Source organism: Tachysurus fulvidraco, chromosome 2, assembly GCF_022655615.1.
Source record: "Tachysurus fulvidraco isolate hzauxx_2018 chromosome 2, HZAU_PFXX_2.0, whole genome shotgun sequence".
Taxonomy (NCBI): Eukaryota; Metazoa; Chordata; class Actinopteri; order Siluriformes; family Bagridae; genus Tachysurus; species Tachysurus fulvidraco.
In genome coordinates, this window is record NC_062519.1 from 34,369,460 (window position 1) to 34,396,758 (window position 27,299).

Consider the following 27,299-nt stretch of genomic DNA (forward strand, 5'->3'; position numbering starts at 1 on the left):
AAATGTCATTATTTGAAGAACATCAGTTTCAAAAACCATGAGCTTGTGTATATAGACTCGATAGACTTTAAGAAGGAATAATCCAATCTGCTATCAGTATTATTCTGCAATTAACAGAGTGCAGAAACATTAAATCAGTTAACATGTACCGGTCGATTCTCAGACGTCTGATAGCAGCGCCGTGTAGAGAATCTAAAAATCAAGTGAGTGCACAAGAGTATCTTTGTCTGCTTGTGGACAGCACTGGATACTGCTACTATATACACACACATAAATAGTAAAGTATGTTCTATTTGGGGGGCACGGTGGCTTAGTGATTAGCACGTTCGCCTCACACCTCCAGTTTTGGGGGTTTGATTCCCGCCTCCGCCTTGTGTGTGTGGAGTTTGCATGTTCTCCCTCTGTGTGTGTGGAGTTTGCATGTTCTCCCTCTGTGTGTGTGGAGTTTGCATGTTCTCCCTCTGTGTGTGTGGAGTTTGCATGTTCTCCCTGTGCCTCGGGGGTTTCCTCCGGGTACTCTGGTTTCCTCCCCCGGTGGTAGGTTGATTGGCATCTCTGGAAAATTGTCCGTAGTGTGTGAATGCGTGAGTGAATGAGAGTATGTGTGTTCCCTACGACGGGTTGGCACTCCGTCCAGGGTGTATCCTGCCTTAATGCCCGATGACGCCTGAGATAGGCACAGGCTCCCCGTGACCTGATAGTTCTGATAAGGGCTGTGGGGATGTGGTAGCCTAGAGCTTAAGGTGTTGGGCTACCAATCAGAAGGTTGTGAGTTCCCACTGCTGGGCCCATGAGCAAGGCCCTCAAACCTCAATTGCTCAGTTGTATAAAAATGAGATAAAAATGTAAGTCGCTCTGGATAAATGTAAATGTAAATGTATAAGCGGTAGAAAATTAATGAAAGTTCCATTTGCATTGAAAATGTCATTGCAAGTGGGATGAGCATTGTAGCTTTGCCTACCAACTCTAGGGTTGTGGGTTTGATTCATTTACTGTACATGTCTGGCATTTATCTTACACCTTTATACAGAGCGTTCAATAAATTCTCTCTCTTTTTTTAATACATCTCTACAATTGGGGGTTAAGGGTCTTACTCAGGGACCCAGTAGTGGCAGCTTGGTATAATTGGGATTTAAACTCTCAATATTCTGATCAGTAGACCAATACCTTAACCACTAAACTACCACATCCCTTCCTGCTTCTGTGCTGCACACACTCCCTGTACTTTGGGGTTTCCTCCAGGTACTCTGGTTTCCTCCTCAGTCCATAAACTGACAGACATCTCTAAATTCTTGATACTGTGTGTAAGAGTGTGCCTTGCGATGAACATCATGCCCAAGTCCTATGGAATAGGCTCCAGTCTCTCCATGAACCTGCTTATGATAAGTGGTAAATAAAATGGATGGACGGACATCGCTGCATATCACAAGAGCATGAATTAGGATGTTTTCTACTTTCAAGAGTGACATAAAAAAAAAAAAGTAAAAAATAGTAAATCTAATAAATATCAATTTACTAATATTAATATACCTTTATGACACATGCAGTACACTGTGTACAATTCAGATATGTATAAATAACCTATGAGAATGAGTGTAAACAAATGAAAATAATACCAATATCAAGAAAATGATGAAAGACTGTCTATACTGTATGTGAATAAGAATATATGTGAGGCTTTTACACATACTTTACCATTACTTTACATGTACAGTACCATTACTTTGTGTGTTTGTGTGTGTGTCTTTGTGTGGACTTTCTGCCTTCTCCTCACCACTCATACTCACACAACCTCACCCCCTTGCTCTCTCTCTCTCTCTCTCTCTCTCTCTCTCTCTCTCTCTCTCTCTCTCTCTCTCTCTCTCTCTCTCTCTCTCTCTCTCTCTCACACACACATACACTCACTTACTCACTCACTCACACACACACACACACACACACACACACACACACACACACACACACACACACACACACACACACACACACACACACACACACAGTTTGTCTCTGGCTGATGCAGTGAGACAGAGCTGGATGCTGCAGAAGCGTAAGCCTCCCGATCGTATAGCCGGCGTGCAGCAGCAGCAGGGACTCCCTCTCTCCTCACTTTCCACTCCACAGGATGTGAGAACAGGTAGGACAATCCGTTCCTCTCCTCGCTGTGGGATCCTGACACTTCATGGCTCTGTGAAATATAGAGTATGGATCCACACACTCTATGCGTTGTAATCATGCATGTCCAAAATGAAATTGGAACAGTTTTTGCCTTGCGTTGTGAGGTGTTTTATCTCTTATCTCAAATCTGTGCTACAATTCAAACCTTCAGGACTGCATGGAAATCGTACAAGTTAAGATAGATTTGTTTTGATGTTTGACAAAAGTTCAAACCAGGTTGCTTCGTCATTTGAATTCACTGGATAAACCTCTACTCCGGTTTTAAAAACTCAATTCAATTCAAAAGACATGATGATAAGCTACACCGAACATGTCACTATTGTCAGGTTTGTACTAACATTTATTGTGTTATTCATAATCCAGCATTCTGAGGTTCCTCGAGGGCTTTTATATATATTTTATTTACAGCATAGTGTAAATGCACTAAACTAGTGGCTTAAGGGTTGATTTATTATTAAAGCGTACACTTATGACAGAATTATAAATGAAGGTGCGGTTCTAAGTGTTATTGTGTGCGTTATTAGGTTGACAGAATATTCAAGAGTTACAGTTCAGAGACGTGAGCAGAAGGATGCTCCAGAGATTCATTTATGGGTGAATGAATTTGACAAATCGGATGAGATTCCATGTTTGTTTGTTTTTTTTATAAAAAGCAAATGTATTTGTTGGTCTTTGTTTATGTATTGTTCAGTTTTGTTTTCAGGATTTGTTTCAGTATTTGTCAGTGCTAATACATTTTAAACACTTTCAATACCAATCTGTCAGTACTGCTGGATTCTACTTTACTTCACAGGACATGACATCACTGCAAAACAATTAAAATCATCCAGAAACTGTTCTTTTCTGACAGCTTAAAATCTGTAATGAGGATCAATTTTAGACGTTTCTCTAAGTCATTCCATTCTACAGAATTAAAGCATCTTGTTGTATATTATTGTAAGATTGCTGACATATGATTACAGTAAACAAAGGATTTATATCATGGCTTAGAAGGATCAGAAAACCATCACATGTTGTTCTGAACAGACAAACAAACAAATTGGTTAACTCGACAGCTATATATATATATATATATTCTTTTTTTCTTTGTTATTGAAAAATATTATAGCAGAATAGCAACACAAATGGAAAAAAGTGTAACTCACTTTAACAGGACCAATTATACACCTGCTCCTATTTTAATTACAATGATGCGATCAGCAAAGCATTTGATATAATTATCGGATATCCATTATTCAATTATGTAAAAATGTGAAAATGTAAAAATCTTATCCCAGGAATGTTTTTTTTTTTGGTCTCGGATGGGCTGATAAGAGAATTTCAGAAAAACTGTCAATCTTGTTGGATTTTCACTCGAAGCAAAATCTTTACACTGGAAGGCTTCAGTAACTCACATAACTACTTTTTACAACCATGATGAGCAGAAAAGCATCTCAAAACACAATAACCCCCAGTGCACATAGGCTTGAAGCAGTAGACTATACCAGGTATCACCCTTACTATCCAAGCACAAGAATCTGGGGCTACAAAATAAACATAGAGTGTAATGTTCACATTCAGTGTAATTCTACATAATAAAACAGTCTCTACTCATTACAATATTCATTAGCAAACAGTGAAGTTAGCCAGTTAAAGTTAGCTAGTTGGATCCAATTTAAAATACTGCCTCTTTTACTCACAATACTCACAATACTCACAAGCTCTCTTTTATCAGCTGGTCTTTATTTAACATGATATAATGCGATAAATATTCCAAAATAGAGACACAATGTGATAATTATGATGGCTTATGAGGCTTTTTTGGGAGGTAAAACAACCCTTAATTCTTTGTACTGCTATTTAATATACAGAGGCCTGTTCATTATTAAGCTATGAGTGTGTGATAGAAATCCTAAGAAGAGTCTTTAAAGAAAAAACTGTTCTATCAATTACTAAATGACATGACTCCCTTCAGGGGTGACACTTTCCTGACAAACTAATATAGAAGATTTAAACCCGTATTTCTCCTATCAGTCTGACTTGGACAGGTTAATACAGTCATTTGTATTCTGAACAACGTCTCTTCTGTGACAAATGTCTTGCTTTGGCAGTTGATAGCACTGAGTGTGGGAACGATTTAATCAGATTTTCTCGATACAGACGACTTTCAATAAATAAAGTAGTTTTTAAAGCTTGATCTTCTAAATTTCTTTTTTTTTTATTTTGCCAGACAATTGAACATAATGTATGTTCATGTTCAACTATGTAGCAATTAAGCAAATTTTCTCTTCTTTTCTCTTCTTTCCTTTCGCTTTTTTAAGTTGTTGCTTTTTTCTTCCCCACTGAGATCTTGATGTCCACCTGCCTTTCAGCAGTAGTACTTAAAGAGATAAAAAAGGCAGTAGAGGAAACGGGTGATGATACGGTGGATGAATTTAAAAAAGAAAACTTTTATTGCAAAAATGAACACAGAGTAACAGTGAGAGAGAGAGAGAGAGAGAGAGAGAGAGAGAGAGAGAGAGAGAGAGAGAGAGAGAGAGAGACAAGCACAAGACACACAAACATTTACATACTACAGACAATCAGACAACAACACATTTCTTTGTACTGCTGGAGGACACCGGAGTACCCCTGAAGCAGAGCTAGAACCTGCAGACGCTATACAGACAGGGTGGAAGTTACTAAGTCACCGTGACCCCATCATCTCTTAGAATTTGAACAAACACTCTGCTGTAACTCAGCTGCAACTACATATATTTATCAAATAATACAAAGAAGTCTGACAACCCATTTCCTCTGACAACCCGTTTCTGGGTCACCACTTTGAAGCTTTCACTATTACCTTTACTCATCAAGAAAATGGAAAATGTGTACTACCACTGAAAGAGAAAAATGCCAACGCATCGTTTTCACCGCCTCCTAGTTTCATAAAATATGCGACTCACTCTCATCCCATTTGATGGCAGAAGTAAACCGGTCGAGCCGGAATGAAGTGATGAAGACCCAGCTCAACTCGACCTAGGATGGCAATGGCACACATTTATTTAATTTTATTTACTAATATCCAGTCTTATTTTCTGGTAAAAGATTGTATGTTCTATCACCCTATGGTGTTTTCAAATTATTTCAAAACTCTTCTGACTAGTTAATGTTGACGATAATGATAAAGCACAGTATCATTACTCACTCGACTGCCAGGTCACTACACGGTAGAGAATATGACACCAAAGGCAATTTGGATGAGGGCCCGGTTCAATCCGGTCTAGCCATTAACTCTGAACTGCGCTGCCGTTCTAAGCCTTAAATTAAATATAACTTTGCCAATAAACAGAATAACAGGCTGGTAATTGGCTTTGGGTGTATCGTGATAAAGTGCCGAATGGAATTTTGAGTCTGAGTGCCTTATCACTGAAGTATCAAAGGCTGTCCTGTTCCTCTGAAGACAGAAAAAGACGTGTAATAAAGACGTTTATTATTTCAGTCCCTGCAGCTTTGTCCTAAATCCCAGAAGAAAGCAGCACCTGCACCTGCACATGCTTTACACAAATACTGCACAAGCTCTGTTTGTTTGTACCTTCCCGACACCAGTGTCCACAGAATTGAATATTCCCACTGGTCTGTAAAGCATATGCATACTGTTGAGTAATAAAAATCACAGCCAGATCAGCGGTTTGAATCTCGATGATGACACAGCTTGGCATGGCTCTTTCCACACTCGGTCAGACTGACACTATTCTAGTCTAGTCTGTAGACGGGAGCAGACTGAGCTCTGATGCTGCATGAGCAGCAGTTCATTTCAAGCTTCATTTGTCACCAGTTGTATAGCCTTGAACTATCTGGCACTCAAAGCAAAGTTTTACCTTCTTAATCAGACTGCATCAATGCAGCTCAACTTTAACCATCCCAACAACACAATTACTGCGCATTATCTACATGCTTTGGAGTTAATCTAATTTATTTATAGTTATATAAAAAAGAACAAGAACATCTCTCTAATGTGTTTTTTATATTTGTTGATGCATTGCCTTGTGTTGAGGATTGAATCTGAATGGTTGTGTGGTATGTATAAAGCAACTAGGAGGCAGAATAACAAGTGAAGGCACTAAAAAAAACTGCAAAAATTATAATGTGCCTTTATAATACACAGTGTTCCAAGGCCATGTGTGGTGAGACGCTTCCCTCGCAATCACCCATGTTGCCAGGAAATACTACAGTACACAACACTGTACACTGGCATAAAACCCTAACTGCTGCTGAGCTACCATCTGACTTTTAAATTCACTGCTGATTTTTAAAACATGTCAAGTGCGAGGTGACTATTTTAAGAAACACTTAGGGGGGATTTTGAGCAACTTTAAGGCATGTTAAAGGAGCCATCATTAGATAATAATGCTGACGCATCCTACTCTTCCTGCTGTTCTGTTGATTTAGGCTGATATACAGTAAAGAAGCCAGTAAGAAACAGAAAGACCTTGTCTTATCTAAACGTTCTACAAAAAAAAAAAAAAAAAAGACAGAACAGTACAGTAAGTACAGAGAAGAATTTAGCATGAGCAATCACATCCAATCAAAACGTGAATAATACTTTCCTCCACTTTTCTGTCCCAATGGCGAATGAGGCTAATAGTCTATTGTGATGGGTTTTCACCAGACCAAAGATCTGCAAACTTGCTCTAAAATGGATATGAAAAGCTTAGCATACAAACAAAATCATACTGTGTTTACAGGCTAACACCGGATACCTGTGTTTACAGGCTAACACCGGATAGCTACAGTTTAGATTTGTATAGCGATATACAGTCAAATCCATATAGTCTTCCTGAGTTTGAAGCCTATATGTTATGAGTTAGTTTTCATTCATTCATTCATTCATTCATTCATTCATTCATTCATTCATTTATTCATGTTCATTAGCTGCTTTATCTTAGTCAGAGTTACACTGGAGCTATAACAGGAACACTTGGTGCACTTGGAGCTGAGAATAAACCGTAGATCAGGGGTGTCCAGTCTTGGGCTGTGGTTGTGTGGGTGCAGGTTTTCAATCCAATCAAGCAGGAGCAATTCCTTCTTCAAAAAGAGGCATAAGGTAACCAGACAAACTGGAGGAAACCCACATGGACATGAAGAAAATATGTAAGGCCGAGAGAACACAAGCTCTCTGGACTGAAGCAGGGAACCTGAAGCTGAGAGGCGAGAATGGTACCCACTGCACCTTCATACCACCCTGTAATATATAAATATGATATTATAACAAATAATTAGTAGGAATAGTATATTAGGATTGTAGGGAGTGTGGACTTTTCTGTTGACTGGCCATTGCAAGTGAAATTACTCAGAAGTCATATACAGTATGAGAGTTGTGGGAACAATTCATCAAAACTCTAATCATGATATCACAAAATTTCACTCAAATTTAGATCACAATGAAAACAAGTTCACAACCAAGTCATTATAAGCAACAATCTTAGAAAAATAGAAAGTGGAACTTAATCAATAATAAAAAAAAAGATTTACACAACAAAGGAACACAGCTCAGGAATATGGATTAAAACAAATCACTGGAAATAAGTGCAATGCTGCCTCAATTTTCAACTCTGCATGTTCAGCACTCTTACTCATAGTGACAATGAGATCAAATCCATGAATTTCACTCAAAAATTAAAAAAGGTAGAACTGATTTAGATTGCTCAGTCTTTCCAATTCTATCATGACCTCTGCATTCTAGGATGTAAGAAACTTCCTCTCAAAAGGCGACTAGAACTTTTACGCAAAATAATAAAATGACTTAAATTTATTCGAAGCCTGAGTATAATAACATGCAGAACATTTCTAATTTGATTATAATTTGATGACATGTTTTGTCAATTAAATTTTATTTCGTTTTATTATTACAGCTTCTTTGCAGAGGTGACAGAATATGACAAGTATCAAGATTAACAATACGCATAACAATAAGCCTCACATATGATTCCTTGTAGTTTTGTTGGTTTTTTTTTGAACATTTGCAGGATAACCGCAATCCTGTCTAGGATAAAGATGAATGTTTTTGGTATTTACATGATGACAGAGATATTTTAAAAATGCTGTTCATGTGGAAAGGATTTTTATTTATTTGACAACTAAAGGCTGCAAAGTACATTTTTGAAAATATCCATATCCTTGTGAATGAGTCCTGAGTATCCATTGTACAATCACATCTTATTAAACTAATTTGTTACAGCTGTAGGTTGTTCCCATCTTTAGGAAGATAAAGTAAAACCAGGCACACTTCCAAACAGACCACAGTAGAGCTGTACTGCTTTAATAACTTGTTAGTCTTGGAATCAGTTTTCTTTTGACATTTTATGAATCTAGCATGCAAAATTGTTGAATGTGAAGGAAAAGAACTATATTTGACAGCATGTGTCTTCTTGGACGTTTACATGTTTCACACTCACACTGTAACGTGTCTGCCTGTTTCCCCTTGTTTCTGTCTGCCGTCTCTCCCTGATGTTAATTGTTGACCCCGCCCACCTATCTGTTACCATGGACACTAATTACATTCAATCTCTTCCTCAGGTGTTTTGTCTTAGTCCTTGTCTGTCTCTGTTTTGTGATTGGTTCTCGTTCACCATATATACTCTGTCTGTTCACTTCAATGTTGTTGGTCGTTGTTGGTTGCCTGCCTGTTTGTTCGTGTTTTGTTTATTAAAAACCTTAAAACTGCGTTTGGATCCTCACCCGCTTTTGTTTCACCGTGTCACCTCGTGACACACACTAATTTATGTGTGCAAATCCTGGGTAGTAAAATATTTGTGTGCCATTTGCAAGGCACAGATTTGTTCTTAAACAAATATGACCCAACATTCCCACAATGCAGATGCAATGCTTATGTTGTGACAAAATTCTCTCTAGTGTAACCCTGACACACACACACACACACACACACACACACACACACACACACACACACACACACACACACACACACACACACACACACACACACACACACACACACACACAGAGCTCTGACATGCTTTAATTTGCTTGGTGGTCATTTGTATAATTTGTAAGTGCAGCCATGATCATAGAGAAGAGAGCTCTCTTAACATTGTGTCAGTGTATTCTTGCTGTCTGGGATTTGTGGGCTACTTGTCAGGGTGTGTGTTCTCTTTTTAGAAGAAGAGAAAGGAGAAAGATTCTGAGGGTAGAGAGAAAGAAAATTCAGAATGGGAGGATTTGTGGAAGGGCCGCAAGAGATAAAGCCCCCTCGAGTGAAACACAAACACAACAAACAAATGGATCTGGATTCAAGGCGACCCTTGTAGGTCTCTGAATTCCATCTGGAAGTAGTGTGTGTATGTGTGTTAGAGAGAGAGAGAGAGAGAGAGGGTGTAAGTCCTGAAGATTGTCCTGAAGTGGTTTAAGCCTGTGTGCTCAGACTCCATTGCTGACAGATGGGCTATAATGAAAGAAATGAAAAGCTACAGCTCACACACGCACGCACGCACGCACACACACAGACACACACACACACGCACACACACGCACGCACACAGACACACACACAGACACACACGCTCACACACACACACACACACACGCTCACACACACACACACACGCGATTAACCTCAGTAACCAAAAGAAGACATTTTGGTTCTTTGGTTCACATTTTGTTAAAAAGTAGGTCCTTTTTTTCCACAGGGACCAGTCATAACTGTCATATGTGCCTAAAGTTGGGACGTTTTTAAATATAATGCATGCTCATTTTCCATATATCACTTGGGTTAGCGTTAGGGTTATGGTCATAGGGTTACGGTCTCTCACACAATCATTAATATTTGTCTTTATTTTAAACTGGAGAATACAGAAAGTGTGTTAACCCTCCTCAATTAAGAACTTCTTGTTCTTCTTGTTGTTTTGACTATTCACACATCCTAACCTACTCTCTCTCTCTCTCTCTCTCTCTCTCTCTCTCTCTCTCTCTCTCTCTCTGTCTCTCTCTCTTTCTCTGCTGTACCACGTTTACCTCTCTCCCTCATAACTCCCTCTTTGCTTCTTTCTTCACTTTCTTACCACAGAAACATTTCCTCTGACACCCCCAGCCCCCCACCCAGAGCGCTCTCTCTCTCTTTTCCCAAACACACAACGACACACTTATCTTTTGAGCCAGCCCTGACCCTTCCTGAACGCCATCTGTGATTGGGCCTTTAATCACCAGAGGCAATTACGAAAACGGTGTCGCGCAGTAATACGGCTTAAATGATAAGAGGTAGGAGAAATGTGAAAGTACTGTAGAACTGCTGAATCATTCTTTTTTTCTGTCCCGGTTAGAAAAGGTGGTGGTTAAACTCTATACAGCTTTTTTTGTCTAATATTTAATGTTACCTTATCATCCATTAGAAATAATAATATCTAAACAATACTGAATATATTTAGAAGTGGTTTCTTATTTATTTACTTCTAAATACTGTGGGATGAGTTTCATGAGTCTCATGTCATGTAAGGTTTGTGCACTTATCATTTCAGTAGCAAATAGAATGTGCAAAATGATAGTTAATATCAGTGTGTTTAAAATGGAGGTATGGAGCTAAAAATGTGCTCCAGTGAAAAAAAAACAAAGGAAAAGAACAGTTGACGATTTAAGATAAGATAAGATAAGATAAGATAAGATAAGATAAGATAAGATAAGATAAGATATACCTTTATTCGTCCCACAGTGGGGAAATTTCTCTGTTACAGCAGCAAAAATATATAAAAAGAATAAAGAATAAAGACATAATATACAGTATATACACAAACAAATATGTATAAAAAGAGTAGTGGTTACATATTGCACATGGGTAATATTGCACATTTTTGAAATAAGACCTTTCTTAAGGGCTCAGTAGTGAACTTGCTCACTCGGCCAGAACCTTAGCTGCTGATCAAGCACCGCCTGAATAAGGGATGGTGAACGGACGTTAGCCAGTTTAGCCAGAGTCATCTTTAGCTGCTGAATCAAGTTAGATATCAAGTAATTAAAGTAAATATGACTTTCTTTCCCAGCATCTCTCATAACAAATGGTAATTCTGGTGACCTTTTGGAGTGGTTAGCAACTTTTAAAGCTAGGATTTGGACTCCTATTCCTTTAAATGTTAGCCATAACTGCTGTGCTATGACAGAGACAGCTCAAAATACCATCCAGCTAATAACATATTGGATTTTTATTTGGATACTGTACATATTTTGTATTTACAAAAGCTGGATTAAGCTGGATATTTAGCGCTATGTCTTAGGTCATACAAGTACAAATGTTATTTTAAAATCTGAAGAATTTTCTTCATCTTGATGATTAATATAAACATAATTGACCGAAACGAATCTTCATGATCCTTTCCTTTGCATAGCAATCTTCTGGTATGTGTAAATATGGAGGAATTTTAGATTTACAGTTTTATGTAACCCTACAAAGCATGTCTGAAATATGAATGAAAAATGTAAAAATTATTTCTAGTTTATTAGAGAAACTGAGTTGAACACATAAAGAGCTTCATTTTGAAAAATAAACATGCATACAAGGAATTTGTTTTAGTGTCATACGCCTCCAGTACACAGAGACAACAAGATGAGATTACCAAAAAAATACACGTATGTAAAAAAATAAAAAAATACATTTTAAAATAAATTTTTTTTTGCTGTTGATGGTAGAATGGTATAGAATGGAATGAGATGCAGGGATGTACTAAGATTGAGATGGTAACAATTAAATATAAGATTATTGCACATTGTTATTGCATAATGGAGGGAACATTTAACTGTTCACGAGGTAGATTGCCTGGGGGAAGAAACTGTTCTTGTGCCTGGTTGTGCTGGTATTTTGGGCTCTGTAGCACCAACCAGATGGTAAAAATTAAAAAAGTGGATGACTTGGATGTGAGGGATCCAGAGTGATTTTCTGAGCCCTTTTTCTCACTCTGGTGCTTGAAGCGTGGGTAGAGGAGCACCAATAATCCTTCAGCAGTCTCTGTAGTCTTCTGATGTCTGATTGTGTTGCTGAGCCAAACCAGACAGTTATTTATATGAACAGAACCCTAACTAGCTAAGGAAGTACATCCTTTATTCAGCCTTGCCACAGCGTTTTCCCTGAAGTCCACAATCATCTCCACTGTTTTGAGGGTATTCGCCGTATTCAGCATATTGAGTTGAGCTCCAAGTTGTTGTGACTGCACCAGACAGACAGTTCTTTAACCTCCTGTCTGTAGGCAGACTTGTCTCCGTCTTTGATGAGGCCGATTAGTCATTAGTGGTGCAGTCATTGGTCTACAGGGAGAAAAGCAGTGGGGAACACAACCTTGAGGGTCCCCAGTGTTGGTGGAACTGAAATCTACAAACAGGATCCTCGGATAATTCACTGATTATTTGTTGCAGGATGAAATGCAGTCCCAAGTTTACTGCATTATCCTCACACTGGGTTTGCTCGATAAACAAACTGCAGGGGTCCAGTAACTGTCTAGCAATGTCTTTCAGATAAGCCAGAACCAGTTTTTCGAATGCAGTTATGACAACAGTATGTAGTTTTGAGAGGTCTGTAGTTTTGTAGCATTATAAATGAGTTAAGATTAAAAAGAACATGATCAGAATAGATTTTTTTGAACTATTTACTTTGCAGTTATTTTTGTAGTCCACTATGTACTATGTGCTAGTATATAGAAAGGCTTAACTGATGAAAGGACAGCTTCATATAATATACCGCGGGCAAACTGTGCTGTAACCTTACAAACATCTTTAAAATACAAACAATAGTCTCTTGGAGTTAAGAAATGGAGCTTATCGTCTGTCTTATAAGGAAGTCTTTGCAACAACAATACACTGTTCATTTGACCAACGTTGGCAGTAATCACAAAAAGCACCTTTCAATAATCTATCAAGACTTCACTTACACTTAATAGAACTAATAAATAAAGTGTTAAATGGTCACTAAAACGTTTAATAGTTGATATAAATTCAGCAAAAGTGGAAAGACTAGAAAATATACCGACTTTAGTAAATGTACTGCTACTATTGTAATACAAAATCTAAGTAAAAAAACTTTTCTCAAGTAAGAGTAAATAAGTCATATGATGAAAAACAACCTGATTATTTTCTTTTCAAATGACTTTTTTGTTCATATTTTTTGATTTGATGCAACTAATCATAAAATGAATTATATATCTGAAGAATTAGATGTGAGACATTAGTGATGAGGCATGAATGTTACTTTTAAGTGCTAGCAGCACTCGATTATTTTAATAAAGTAAGAATTGTTACCGAATGTCAAAGTGGCTTTTTAAATTCAATACACATCTGGCTAGCTAGTGCCAAAGTTGGTGTGGAAGATTTGGGGTGGATTGCTCAAGCCTTGACAGAAAAGCCACAAAGGGGGGTGGGGGGGGGTGTGTGAGCTGGTCGGGTGTCCATAAAGTGTGGTTAGCATTTTTGCCTTACATCTCTGTGTTAGGGGTTCGATTACCATCCAATGTTCCATCCAAAGCAAGTCCAAAAACATGTATGATGCTGACCGGCATCTCTAAATTGTCTGTAGTGTGAGAATGAATGTGTGTGAGATTGTGCTCTGGATAAGCTCCAGGTTCCCTACAACCCTGCATAGGACATGCAGTTCAGAAAATGAATGGCTGCTCATCTATCTCTTCTGTCTCAGATATTGCTGCTGCTGACAAAGTATTTTGTGACCTTTATTCTGAGGTCTTGAAACAAAATTATTTAAGCTTTGTGCACACTGGGTTTTAATTTTTACACAATCTGACATTCTCCTAGAATTAAATGATTTATTTATTTATTTATTTAAATGATATGTGCTTTATACAATTTGAATATTTTATTTAAAAAAACAACAAACAAACAAACAAACAAACAAAAAACATTTAAAAGTATAAGTAAACCCTGAATTTCTTAATAGTCATCTGTCATTATAATTATTATTATTATTATTATTATTATTATTATTATTATTATTATTATTAGTAGTAGTAGTAGTAGTAGTAGTAGTAGTAGTAGTAGTAGTAGTAGTAGTAGCAGTAGTAGTAATATACACACATAACAAAATTGACTTTTGAATGTCATCAAGTTTTCCTTAATCCCTTTCTCAATTTCTCTAGTTGCTTCAGAGAATAAATGTTTCTTCCTTTGTGTTTTTGGTCAACTCTTCATTAAAATGCTAATTGCATCACCAAGGATACTGTTGCCATGAGCACTTAGGTTTATGACCTTTCTCAAAAGACAGAGTGAGGAAAATCCCCGAACTTGCTGACAAGAAAGCATCCTGTATTCCGAAGAGGCTTTTAAAAGACAAGAACTGACGTCTTATTGAAGCTGAATGATTCGTTACTAGCCCTGAGGGCCAGGCTTAAACAATTCAGCTGCGACAGTATGCCTAGTGGAGAAGAAATAAGGACACAAGTGCCAATGGCAGTGTTCATTTAAGGGGAAAAGGTTGCTAGGATCCCCAAGGTGTAAAAAAACAAAAAAACAAAGACAGACTGATTAAATAAGAAAAAATCTGCTGGACAGTGGAGTATTGTAGGATTGGGCTAACAAAAGCTGTACTGTATCTGGTCTCACATAGATTATTCTACTACAAGCACAACTGTACAAGAGGTTTTTTTTTTTATCTACACACTGGTTGTATAAGATCTTTTAACAATGTTTTATACTATATTTGTAAAATATGTTTAGATCAACATTTGCTTTCCTCTAATAAGAAATGGTGAAGGAAATGTGTTTTTTTTGTGTGTGTTTCATTTATTCATATCGATAGCATTTTTGGACAGCAGCTTTAGGACAGCAGCTTTTTGGACAGCAGCTTTGGACAGCTTAGAGTTTTAGATCATTTTCACCAGGAAGTAACAAATGGAAATAAAATGCCATCAAAGAATCCTTTCATGTTAAACACACCAACAATGTTGCCCTGAGAGAGCAATGAGGCAGAAAACCACAATGAATACACAGCCACAATTACCGGCAGAATCACTAAACCCATTACATATTTCAACAGAAAATTATTTAATGGTTTTAGGTTCAGGGTGGGGGCAGCACGGTGGCTTAGTGGTTAGCACTTTCGCCTCACATCTCCAGGGTTGGGGTTCGATTGCCGCCTCCGCCTTGTGTGTGTGGAGTTTGCATGTTCTCCCCATGCCTCGGGGGTTTCCTCCCCTGGTCCAAAGACATGCATGATAGGTTGATTGGAATCTATGGAAAATTGTCCGTAGTGTGTGATTGCATGAGTGAATGAGAGTGTGTGTGTGTGCCCTGCTATCGGTTGGCAATCCGTCCAGGGTGTATCCTGCCTTGATGCCCGATGACGCCTGAGACAGGCACAGGCTCCCCGTGACCTGAGAAGTTCGGATAAGCGGTAGAAAATTAGAGAGAGAGAGGGAGAGAGAGAGAGAGAGAGAGAGAGAGAGAGAGAGAGAGAGAGAGAGAGAGAGAGAGAGAGAGAGAGGTTCAGGGTGTAGATTTCCTTTTATGTTTCTGTCAAAGCTTATGTTTTTGAATGCGTCTTGTAAGAGCGTAGATACTGTATCACATTAGTGAGGACTTCCGGTATAGGCATTACCAGAAATGACTCTTGAATCAAGTCAGACTGTCTCTCTTCTTTTCCTTTCATCATTATGGATGGCTGGTTCAAAAGTGATAAACAAATTCTCTGTTAGCTAAGTGAAGGACCCTAATAGAGTAACAGCAAGCATATAAAATATGGATGCCAATTGAAACAGTGGCAATTTCAAACATTGCTGTGTTTAGAGTGGTTTCAGAAAGCAGTCAGGATTTACTGGGCCATTTTGTATTTTGCTCATGATCCCTCTGTTGATTGATCTCTCTCCATTTAGAAAGAAGGTTTGCAGAAGTATCTGAGCACACTTGGCTCCTAATTCAGAAAGAGATTTTAAAGTCAAATGAATAGTGTTTATGTATTTAGCATCTGTCTCTGTATTAGCCCAGTATCATAACACTGTGTACAAATACATACTCTTCGCACAAGCAGTCTAAGACTAAGCATCTTGAAAAAATCTTATCTTCCATGGTCTATATAAATGTTTTTTTCACACTGTTTCAGTGCTCCGAGTGACCTCAGAACCATGACACCAATTTTTTGCATGTATGTGAACACGACAAATGAACTCAGACCCCTTGAAAGTGCTCCACAGGCAAGCCTTACTAAGACCACAACCAAAGTTTGTCTGAGTATATTGTGTTTGTGGTCCACTCGTGAAAACAATGTGGTCTCACACATAGCTTCAGTTATCTGTCACCCAACAGAAAACTGGGTCGTATGATCCCACAACAAAGTCAGCAGTGTTAGGTAGCAACATTAATGATAAGCTAACATAGCAAGTGTGTCACTAGCAATTATGCTATAGAGCTCAGGTTGTTAGGCAGCAGTAATACTAGTATTGTGTCAGTGACAGTAACATTAGTTACTCTATGATACTATGAGTATTTTGTACGTGTGTAATATATGTATTGTATGCATGTATTTTGTCTACACCAACCACTCACATCAGCCAGTAGAGCATGAAACAGAATTGGTTTTGACCGCTCAGCATCCAAAATGCTTCTGATATTTCACTTAAAATCTGTTATGCAATGTTCATTGTGTTTCTTCTCTTATTTCCTCAAATCTTTAATAACTAGTCTGCTGAGTGCTTTTCTTTTATTGGCTTACTATCATAACACCACCCTAAAACACTCTAGATGCATGTGGATGTAAAGTGTGACAAGAGCTTTTACAGAAGCTTGTGTCCACACTGCTAAAGCAGGTTTTTTAACTGCATTCATATATATTTTTTATTTTAATGTGATGGACGTTTTGTGAATCAGGTAAGCACACTCAAATCTCAAATCTACACTACTGTGATGAATACTAGCCTGTACTAGCCACACACATACCTTATTTTTCAACCTTGTCCAGCATCTCTTCAACTTTACTGAATTTTTATGGCTTGAGCCATGCGTCATTGACCCTGTACTCTTTACAGTGTTGACCCTGAACTATGGTGGTCCTGTAGGGTATATAGCAGTCAGAGAGCACTCTGGTTAATAATACACCACTCCTGTGTTTCCCTGCCAATAAATTCTACATTGAGTTCCAAAACTCTGCTAGGAGCTGTTGCTGTTTGAGCCAAAGCAGTCCCTCTGTACTGTTGGAATATAACCACACCTTTTCATTTTGTTATTTAAATTGGAACGATATTAAGTGTTATTTTTTCTCAACGGGAAATACAGTGTACTATGTACTTGCCATATTACAGTGATTTAATGTGTAAAACTGAACTAAAAATGTTTGTTTAGTGGCATCTTCCATCCACCTCTATAAATCCATGCACACAGGATCCCCACTCATATTGCTATAAAATCTAAAAAGTTGACCAACTCATTTCTAATAGTGAACAGAACATATAGCATATAGCTAAATAAAATAGGGGCAATAAATATTGGCAAATAAGAGCACACTGATCTGCACTTGCTCATAATTAGTTGAGTAATAGCTATTTTTATATTACCAAAATCTGGAAGTATAGCAGGTAATTTGGGCACTATATACTGTGAAAGAAATGTATGTCATTTGAACTATTTTCTTACTCTTATCCTCTCTCAGATAAATGATCAGGATGGTAGCACTGGTCCAGCTCGATGTGGACAGTTCGAAGCAAAAGCGATGGAGGAGACAACGCCAGACCCAGCGTATGTGGATGTGGACCAGGGCTTGACTCTTGCATGCATTGCCTTCCTCTGCCTGCTGCTGGTGGCCATGATTATCCGGTGTGCTAAAGTCATCATGGACCCATACAGTGCCATCCCCACATCTACCTGGGAGGAGCAGCATTTAGACGACTAGCACGATTTGCAGGTCTGCACACATAAGCATCAATTGTACTTTAAGTAAATGGAATTCACACAAGGTTATTTATTATTAGTTATAATAAAAGATTATTCATCCAAATTAAAACACAAAGACTTAAAGAAACAGACAAGAAAACAAGAGCACTAGCTTACTTTGCTTCAGGACTAGCTTAATAATTTTTTACTTTTTACTAAAAATTTGAAGAAAGCTAGAAGTGCAACTAAAGATTACAGAAATGTAAGAATTATGAAAAAAAAATTTTTTTATTGCTAACTGAAATAATAGGACCGCCACAAATGTTAACCCCACCCTTCACCCTAACATTACACAAAGGGAAGTGAAAGGTTTCAACCTTCAGTTCTGATTCTGATACTGACATCAGCTAATGTTGTGTGTTTTGGGCCAATATTCGTTAAAGGCAATTTTTCCATCAGACTTATTTAAATAGCAAATTCCTTTAAGGAATATTGGCCCAAAGCACACAACATTAGCTGATGTCAGTATCAGAATTAGGTTTATTGACCAAGTGTTTTGACACACACAAGGAATTTGGTTCCAGCTGTTTGTGACACTCAAAAGTACAAACATAAATAACCCCATACTATACAAGACCAGACAATACAGACTATACAATACAATGCAGACGATGAGATACAATATAGGCAGTACGAGTATTAAATGTGAATACAGAATATATGACTGATCGGTTATGTACATAAAGTATGAGAAGTGTATTGTAGTGCAAATAACGGTATCGTCCAATATTATGTATGCTTTTTGTACAATATGCAGCAGTAGTGTGTGTAACGTATACGGATGATGTGATGACTGACAGTTCTGATAATGCAGTACTTATAGATATGAAGCAGGGAATATAATTATGGTGAGTTGTTAATCAGGGTGATTGAATGGGGAAAGAAACTGTTCCTGTGTCTGACAGTTTTGGTAAACAAAGCTCTGTAGCGCCTGCACGAAGGGAGGAGCTGAAAGAGGTTGTGTCCAGGGTGTGAAGGGTCAGTAGTGATTTTCCCAATGGACGGTAGTATCTAGTGGACCTCACTCTTAGACACCTGAATGGTGCAGTTCTCACTTTTATCTAAGTGTTGGTTTGTTTGAGATTGTTATTTGGAATCCAAAGCATTCATTCATTCATTCATTTTCTACCGCTTTATCCGAACTTTTCGAGTCACTGGGAGCCTGTGCCTATCTCAGGTGTCTTTGGGCATCAAGGCAGGATATACACTGGACGGAGTGCCAACCCATCGCAGGGCACACAAACACACTCTCATTCACTCACACACTCACACACTACGGACAATCTTCCAGAGATACCAATCAACCTACCATGCATGTCTTTGGACCGGGGGAGGAAAACGAAGTACCCGGAGGAAACCCCCGAGGCACGGGGAGAACATTCAAACTCCACACACACAAGGCGGAGGCGGGAATCGAACCACCAACCCTGGAGGTGTGAGGCAATCGTGCTAACCACTAAGCCACTGTGCCCCAGGAATCCAAAGCAAAATGTATTTATTTATTTATAGGGGTCTGTCTGAAATCCAATCAATTTTCAGTAAATGCTTTATCTGATCCGTGTCTGGACAAATTATTATTCTGTTTTTATTTTGTAAACTAGATTATTAGAAAGGTTCTCGGGTAGGTACATAACAGGCAGGGTTAGTTCCACTTTTTGCAGTAGCAGCAGAAATTGGTCAAGTCTGCGGGAACAGTAGGAATTGGATAAACCTTCTGTGTGAGTGGATGGGATTGGTCAAACTCTCTGTGTCTGCCATATACCATAAATGTAAATGTAAATCAAGCTTTCTGTGGAAGCAGGAAAGATTGGTCAAACCTTTTATTGGAGTAGGTGGGATTGGTTCTGAGGTCCAGCAGGAGTAGAACAGATTGGTCAAGATTTCTTTGGTCAGGAAAAAGAAAAAAATTTCATCAGGAGTAAGCAGGATTGGTCCCGAGGGGCTGTGGGAGTGGAATGGATTTGGTCAAGCTTTCTGTAGATGCAGGCAGCATTGGTGAAGTGTGTTTTGGGGAGCAGACAGGATTGATAAATCTTTGTGGGAGTGAAAATAACAGGTCAAAACTTTCTGAGGAAACAGATAGGGGTAGTCAAGATTTCGATGGGCGCAGGTGGTCAAGGAGGTCTCTGGGCATGAGTGAAATTGGTAAAAATTTTCAGCAGGAAAAGGGATGATTGGCAAAGTAGGAGTAGAAGCAGGGATGATTGCAGGAGTAGGAGAGAATATTTGGTATTGGTCAAGAGGGTCTGCAGAAGAGTGCAGGAATGAGACTAATTCAATACTGCACTTACCACTACTGTACCTCAGCTGTGTAAAAAGACACAGACACCGACTTTATGTCTTTGAGGAAATATGTTTAAGAATGCCTCAATATGCTTTTTCTTTTGTCTTTTAGATAAACTCCTATCTAGGATACAAGGTCAGGTTACATGGACTTAGTCCAATATTGAAGCACAGCAACAAGAGACTCGGAAACTACCTACAGCCCCGGGACCTGGCAGAACAACCCAACACTGCACAGAGCTGTTCTCAGAGCAACATATCAAATAGATGAAGACAATAATCACTGATGAGTCTTTAAAAATGAGCCTGTGTAAGTTATATTTTTGAGAGAACCTTTTAGGCTTTGTACATTTTTTCTAATAATCATGATTAATGGGTGTGTGAATTTAATGAATGCTGTTTGGTCAAATGAAGCTAGGCTTGGAGGCATGCTGACAAAGCTGCTCATAAAGACTACTTAACAATGACATGATAATAATTTATATCCGTTTACAATAAAGCGACAAATACAAATGTGCTCTTTTGAATGCGATTCAGGATGAGGCTTGTGCTGATAATCAGCTTTTACAGCATATCATGATAATCAACGTGCACAACATCATTACTCTTCCATTAAGAGGAGGCTGTCAGGCCATGCAGCATTTGTGAATTGTCTGTCTGTCTTTCTGGGAGAGATGTGTTAACATTTTAATGCAGCACCATATCCTTCTTCTTGAAAACAGTACAAATTGAAAAATCAAAAATCTGTAGCTCTGAAGTGGCTTTTTGATTAGAATGCTATTTGATAAGAAAAGGCTGCTAAACATTAAGTCATTTTTATACACTGTGTTAATGTCATTAAGTGTAAGCAAATGTTGAAAATGTACTTTCGGCACATGCTTGTTTAGGATACTCAACCCCAGATTAAGCCATTTAGCTGAGGTTCAGTAGAATTCCCTTTATTCCTAAATGTGACTGCCTTTGACCACTACTTAAAGTCCATTTCTTTTGCTCCTCTGTTGTCTTGAGCACATGTCAGTTAAGAATATCTATCCACAGAAAATTATAACCATCTGCATGTTATCAAGTGCCTCAGCGAAAATCACAAAGATTGTTTTGAATCAGCACACAATCAAGAATAATGTGTAGCAGAACAAAACAATTATGTCTTGACTAATTGAAACCGCAACTGTGCTATGTTCAGCCTGCATCTTCTTATGCATAATAAAGATAATGATTATTTTAAAGGTTTTTGCTGTCTTTATGTTAGGTCATGTTCACACAATCTAGAGCACCTTACCTAAATAACTTGTGCAAAAAAAAAAAATACAAACAAAAAAACAAAAAACACCTTATTATCATTTTTTTTTTACAACAAATTAGAATCTTCAATACACAGACTTTTGGACTCCATTTATAGCCTTTGTACTTTGCTCAGTGACAATAAAGTTGAATGTAATCCAATCTAATTTGTTGGTTGCTAAAGTATTCACACCCCATGTTAAATCCTTTCAATTATAGAATTAAAGGTCCATGGGATGATCAAAATGCATTATTCCTGTAACCAAACCCTGAGTGATACTTTCTCAAAACATTGTCCTGAACTTGTTTTGATGTTTGCTAACAAACTCCATTCAAATTAATGCAACTTCTCATGGCAACTGTGTTACAGCAGAACTACAAGATTATGCTGAATACTTACACAATCACAAATCATTTTCTCTACTATATGGAAAATTTATATGAAAAGAAAATCCAAGGTTGTAATACTACAAAATGTAGTGAAGTACAAGATTGGTGGATACTAACTCTATGCAAGGCTATGAGGCTGTACAGTTCTATGACAAATGTAATGCACACAGTGCCATTTAAGAAGCTGTGATTTTCACATTCTCTGCTTTAGTGCAGTTTTCACCCCTCACTTTCTGTATTTCGCCTCATTTCTCAAATCATCCCTTTGCACACATTTGGTGTTCTGTAGCAGAGGCAAACTTCAAAGGCAACCTTCTTCAACAGGATATAACACTCAAGGTCTGTCACACTCAGGAGTCCTCAATCCCATGGCAAAAAGTAGAAAGTTAATTTGCACAGCTCCACAGGGATTCTCACATTTCACCCTCTTTCCAGGATATATGAGCACAGGTTTAAATAAAGCATCAGGCCTATGGCATGATATGCGATTGGGAGCAATGTCGGTGAACCTCGCTCCCTAATCTAATCAAGACTCTCACCTTATGTAGCATCTGAACCCAAAGCTCCAGTGAGAATTTACTTGCTGAAATTAACTGAGGCCTGTTTTCCTTTTCAATCTGACATAAAAAAATCAGATAAAAAAAAATCTCTAGCGTAATTAGTGGAAATACTAGACTTTGGAGTCTATTAGTTGAAAAAGTAGTTGATTATTTGAAGTTGTAGGTGGTCCTGTCACAATGTGGACTCATAAAATGAAAAAGAACAGCTGGCAATTTCTGAGTAAATCCTTCTTTATATCTAAGACCAGAGAATTATCCATTTCCCTTCGAAGGTATTGGAACAGCAAGGCAGATTTAAAGTTTTTGCTATACACTAAAGACATTGTGATCAAAATGAGATTATGAGATTATTCAAATTTTGCATTTCATTTCCAGATATTTCCATATAGCTGTGATAAACAACATAGAACCTGACCCTATTGGTGTCAGAACACCCATTTTTGAACACTTATTATTTGGTTTCATATCTATTGCTTGCAATAACTGCATCGAGCCTGCGACCGACTGACATCACAAAACCTTTGCATTATTGTTTTGTGGCGCTTTTCTAAGGTTTGTACTGCAGCTTATTTCAGTTGTTTGTTTTTGGAAGCTTCTTCTCCAGTCTACTCTTCAGGAAGTGATGTGTTTTCTCGGTTGGGTTGTTGTGTGCTAATTGATGTCAGCTAGACATCAAAGTCTAAAACCTTCCACTTCCCCTGATGAAGTCCTGTCTTGTGTTTGCAGTGTGATTTGGATCAATTTGCTGTATAATGAAGTTTTCTTTCAATTCGACTTGATGCATTTCTCTGTAAATTGGCAGAGAGAATGTTTCTGTAGACTTCTGAATTCATTCTGCTGCTACCATCGATAAAGATTAATGAACCCGTTCCAGAAGCAGCCGTGCAAGCCCAAGCCATGACACCACCATTTCCACGCTTGACTGATGAGCTTGTATTTTTCAGATCATGAGCAGATCCTTTCGATCGCCACACTTTCATGATACCTTTCTATCACATTAGTAGAGGTTAATCCTGGTTTCTGGCTCCTGTCTGTATTTCTTTATGAATTCCAGTCTGGTTTTCAGATTCCTAGTGCTAATGAATGGTTTGCAGCTTGTGCTACATTTCTGCTCCCAAAGTCTTCTTCAGTGCTTTTATTCACAGCTCTCACAATGTTTCTGTCATCAACAGCTTTTGGATGACCTGTACCTGTTTGATGTCTGGTTCTTTGTACACCACTGAAGTCATGTTATAAGTTGGTTAACAAAGCTAGATGTAAATATCAGGAAACCAAGGCTGAAATTCAGATCCATCATCCCATATTTGTCTCATTTCAATCCAAAATCTTTCCAGTTTATAGCCAAAAAAAAAAAAAAAAACCCAACAGAATTGGCTTTGCTGCTTCAAGACTTTTGGAGGGACTGTACGAAAGCAGTTATTACCTATCTGTTGGCAATGGTATTTTCTTTGCTGGATTAAAAGTCAAGTGATTGTCTGTGGTCCTTGTGTGTAGAGAACGAAGTGTACTATCATGTGCTAAAATAATAATTCTGAACCAGTACTGAAATTGCAAAATTACTCAAGACTTCAACTCCGGTGATAAAATGAATCCAAAGTTCTTTTTGTGGTTTATGTTATTAGGGCCATGTGTACACACTTTAATTTTTGCCAGCTGCTCTGTCAATGAATGTACTTGAGTCCATGTTCAGTCCAGCAGTTAATCAAGTTAAGAGCTTCATTTTTGTCCTCTGTTAAATTCATTTAGCTGCCATATGTTAGTTTCTTGGCAAATGAAATGTTTGGACTATAAATTGTGTTATGGAGTCATACTGGAAAACATATGCCTTTTTACGCTCTATCTTTTTTCATCATTTTTAACATAACTGCCTCAATGATCAGATGTACAGCTTTTTTTTTCCTTTAAAAGGTAATATTTCCAATGGGTTTAAACAAAATGGGCATTTGTAGCAATAAGGAGCACTGGGACAAAAGAATAGAAATACATGTTTTGAGCCATAATGGAGAATCCTAAATATTTCTTAAGTTTGATACTCTTTGAAGACTGAAATATCGGAGATGTAATGATACAGTTCAGTAGGAGGGAATAATTCGTTCTAAGTCTTCTTTTTACCAGAATCTTTTATTAAACATATCCGAGAAAAAAGTCATACTTTCTGAAGACAGTAACTCATTCCTTTATTATATCTAGCTCTATGAAGAAAAACAAATAGGGTGTCAAATTAAAGGAAAATTAATTCCTGCAAATTGATGTGAAGTTTTTTTGCTTGACCATCTATTCTATGGTGAAACATTTCCATCCACGTCCATCTGGAAGCGGTGTCTTCTAGAATGACCCTGCCCTCAATCCACAAAGCTTGAGGGCTCACTGAACAACTGAATATGTAAATGATGTAAATCATATGCTATGGAAAGGCCCCAAATTACCATCTAATTAAAGGCCTGTATCTCCATCTACGGTGCATTGAACAAGTTCCTGACATTCGTAGTGGCCCAAACACGTTTCTAAGACTCTATAATGTTTTCCCTTTTAATTATTTCTGTAAATTTGCTTATATTCATAAGAATAAATTCTTTACTAACCTTTACAATAAGCCTTAAGCCTGCAGCAGCAGTGCCTTATGCATGCTCAGGGTTGTACACAGTTATGGATTTCTTTCATGCCTCTTGGTATAAAACTAATGAAATATGCCATCTGTGTCACATAATTCATTAGCTGGATTTCAGAAAGCGCAGAGGCTTCAGTTTTGTCCGCTATGTTCTTCACAATGCACAACTCAAGGTTTTCAATCAATAACAGAAAAGCCTTCTGTCTCATGGTGTTAATTTTATTTATAGTTAACCAGCCGCTAGCATGTGAGTTATTGTGCCAAAGAGGCATAAAAAAAGCATATTGGTAGTGTTTACCCTTTAACATGCTCAAAAGAAGAAGAAATGTAGTGTGTAATAGTGAATATTATTACATTTTTATTGCTGATTGCCCAAGATTATTTAATTCTGTCATTTTTTGAACAAATACAAGTGTGTATATATTGTCAATTGTAATATTATTCGCTGTCATGTGATTGCAAAGTCAGTGTTTATTAATAAAGTGCAGACTTTACTAATATTCAGTGAAAAACACATCTAAAACTATGAGCATAAGCAATCAACAGAGCCATACAGGCTAGGACCAAGACTATATCAAACACAGCAACAAACAGACTCAACAACAGGAACTAGACAAAGAATCACTAAAACACAGAAACTTAGTGAAAAAGAACATAAGTGAGGGTGTTTGGGGCCCTTGTGACACGCAGGGACTGATGGGTAGCTTTGTAGTCCTGTGCACATTTTCTGCCTAAATATGACATTAGAACATCTTATGAAAGAATATTTAAGCAGGGCTGTCAAGTGTCATGCATTGAGAGTGACAGTCACTCATTTGGGTCTTTTCTCACGCTCTCCTGCCACACATCGTATTTCTCACGCAGAAAAACTTTTTGACTATTTATAATATATTTAATAAGCCGCAGCACCCAAAATGTATCAGTCCACAGCCCTGTCTCTATGGAACCGGTCAGAAATCAAGCGCGTCACTTGGAATTCTTAGTCGAGCCATGACACTTATCAGCCAATCAAAAAAAAAAAGAGGCTACACAATAGCCAATCAGAAAATAACACAATCTGGGTAAGATTTAACGCAACAACCAATGGAAAAAAAAAAAATCATTAGAGAGAGTATTTTCGATGGTCGATGGGGTGGAAATGTCGCGCTTGCCTGTCTTCAAAACTCGAGAGCCCTGTTTAAATATCATTAACAATGAATACTGGATATTCCAGAGTACCTAAATAATTGTCAGGAGATTTACAGATTGCAGGAATATCTTTGGATGAATGGTGTCAAATGTGGACTCTTTCAAATCAAGACAGAGCTTGAACAATTTAGCCAAGAAGCATGGGAAAAATGTCAGGATCCATATGTGCAAAGCTCACATCTGTCACAATATTTAATATTACATCAGAATTTTCAGTGGTATTTTTAGGTAGGCAGGCAGGCAGGCAGGCAGGCAGGCAGCTAGCTAGCTAGCTAGCTAGCTAGCTAGATAATTCATCCCAAATTCCAGTATCCACAAACTTCTATATGTTTGGTGAATGCATATTTGTGCATGTTCTAGTGTGTGTCTAGTTTATGGGTCCTACTAGTGGTTGTAGTTCATCCTTCTCTTTGTCTGTGGTGTGTTTAAGGTTAAACCCGCTGTGAGCTCTCCACATGCGCTGACTCAGAGAGAGAGAGAGAGAGAGAGAGAGAGAGAGAGAGAGAGAGAGAGAGAGAGAGAGAGCACAACCACAGTGCACCCTATGACCTTATAATCATCACCACCTCAAGGTCAGTACCATCTGTTGACCAGATTACAGGCCGAGCCCCTACTAAGATCTCACAGTCAGCATACTATACAATATAAATGTACACAGCTTTACAAGCTCTAACCTTTGTTTAACTCCGAAGTGAAATGATGTTTGAATAAAAGGACACATTGAATGTCTATTATGCCCTTGCATTTTTGTTTTATCTTTTTCTTATTCGGGACATGTGAATTATTGTGACAGTATTATTATACCATGTCACCATAAAAAGCTTTAAAATGAGAGCTGTAGCTAAAGACAAAATGTGGTGGTGTAAAATGATGGATCATGTGTGTGTCATCAAAGTACAGGGCTCTATAGTGAAATTAGCATATATTCT

At 38.0% G+C, this 27,299-nt stretch overlaps 1 protein-coding gene and 1 long non-coding RNA gene across 2 annotated transcripts; both read left to right on the forward strand.

Moving 5' to 3' along the window:
• The first annotated feature begins 1,972 nt into the window (after positions 1-1,972).
• LOC113653297 (cortexin domain-containing 1) lies at positions 1,973-26,059 on the forward strand. The gene is made up of 3 exons (XM_027162812.2): positions 1,973-2,137; positions 17,780-18,031; positions 20,456-26,059. Exon 2 carries the CDS (start codon positions 17,840-17,842, stop codon positions 18,017-18,019), a length of 180 nt encoding a protein of 59 aa, XP_027018613.1. The 5' UTR covers positions 1,973-2,137; positions 17,780-17,839; the 3' UTR covers positions 18,020-18,031; positions 20,456-26,059.
• On the forward strand, positions 15,591-26,919 carry LOC125139651. Its single transcript, XR_007138710.1, has 2 exons — positions 15,591-15,622; positions 26,840-26,919. It is a non-coding gene; the product is annotated as an uncharacterized LOC125139651 (long non-coding RNA).
• The last annotated feature ends 380 nt before the right edge of the window (positions 26,920-27,299 follow it).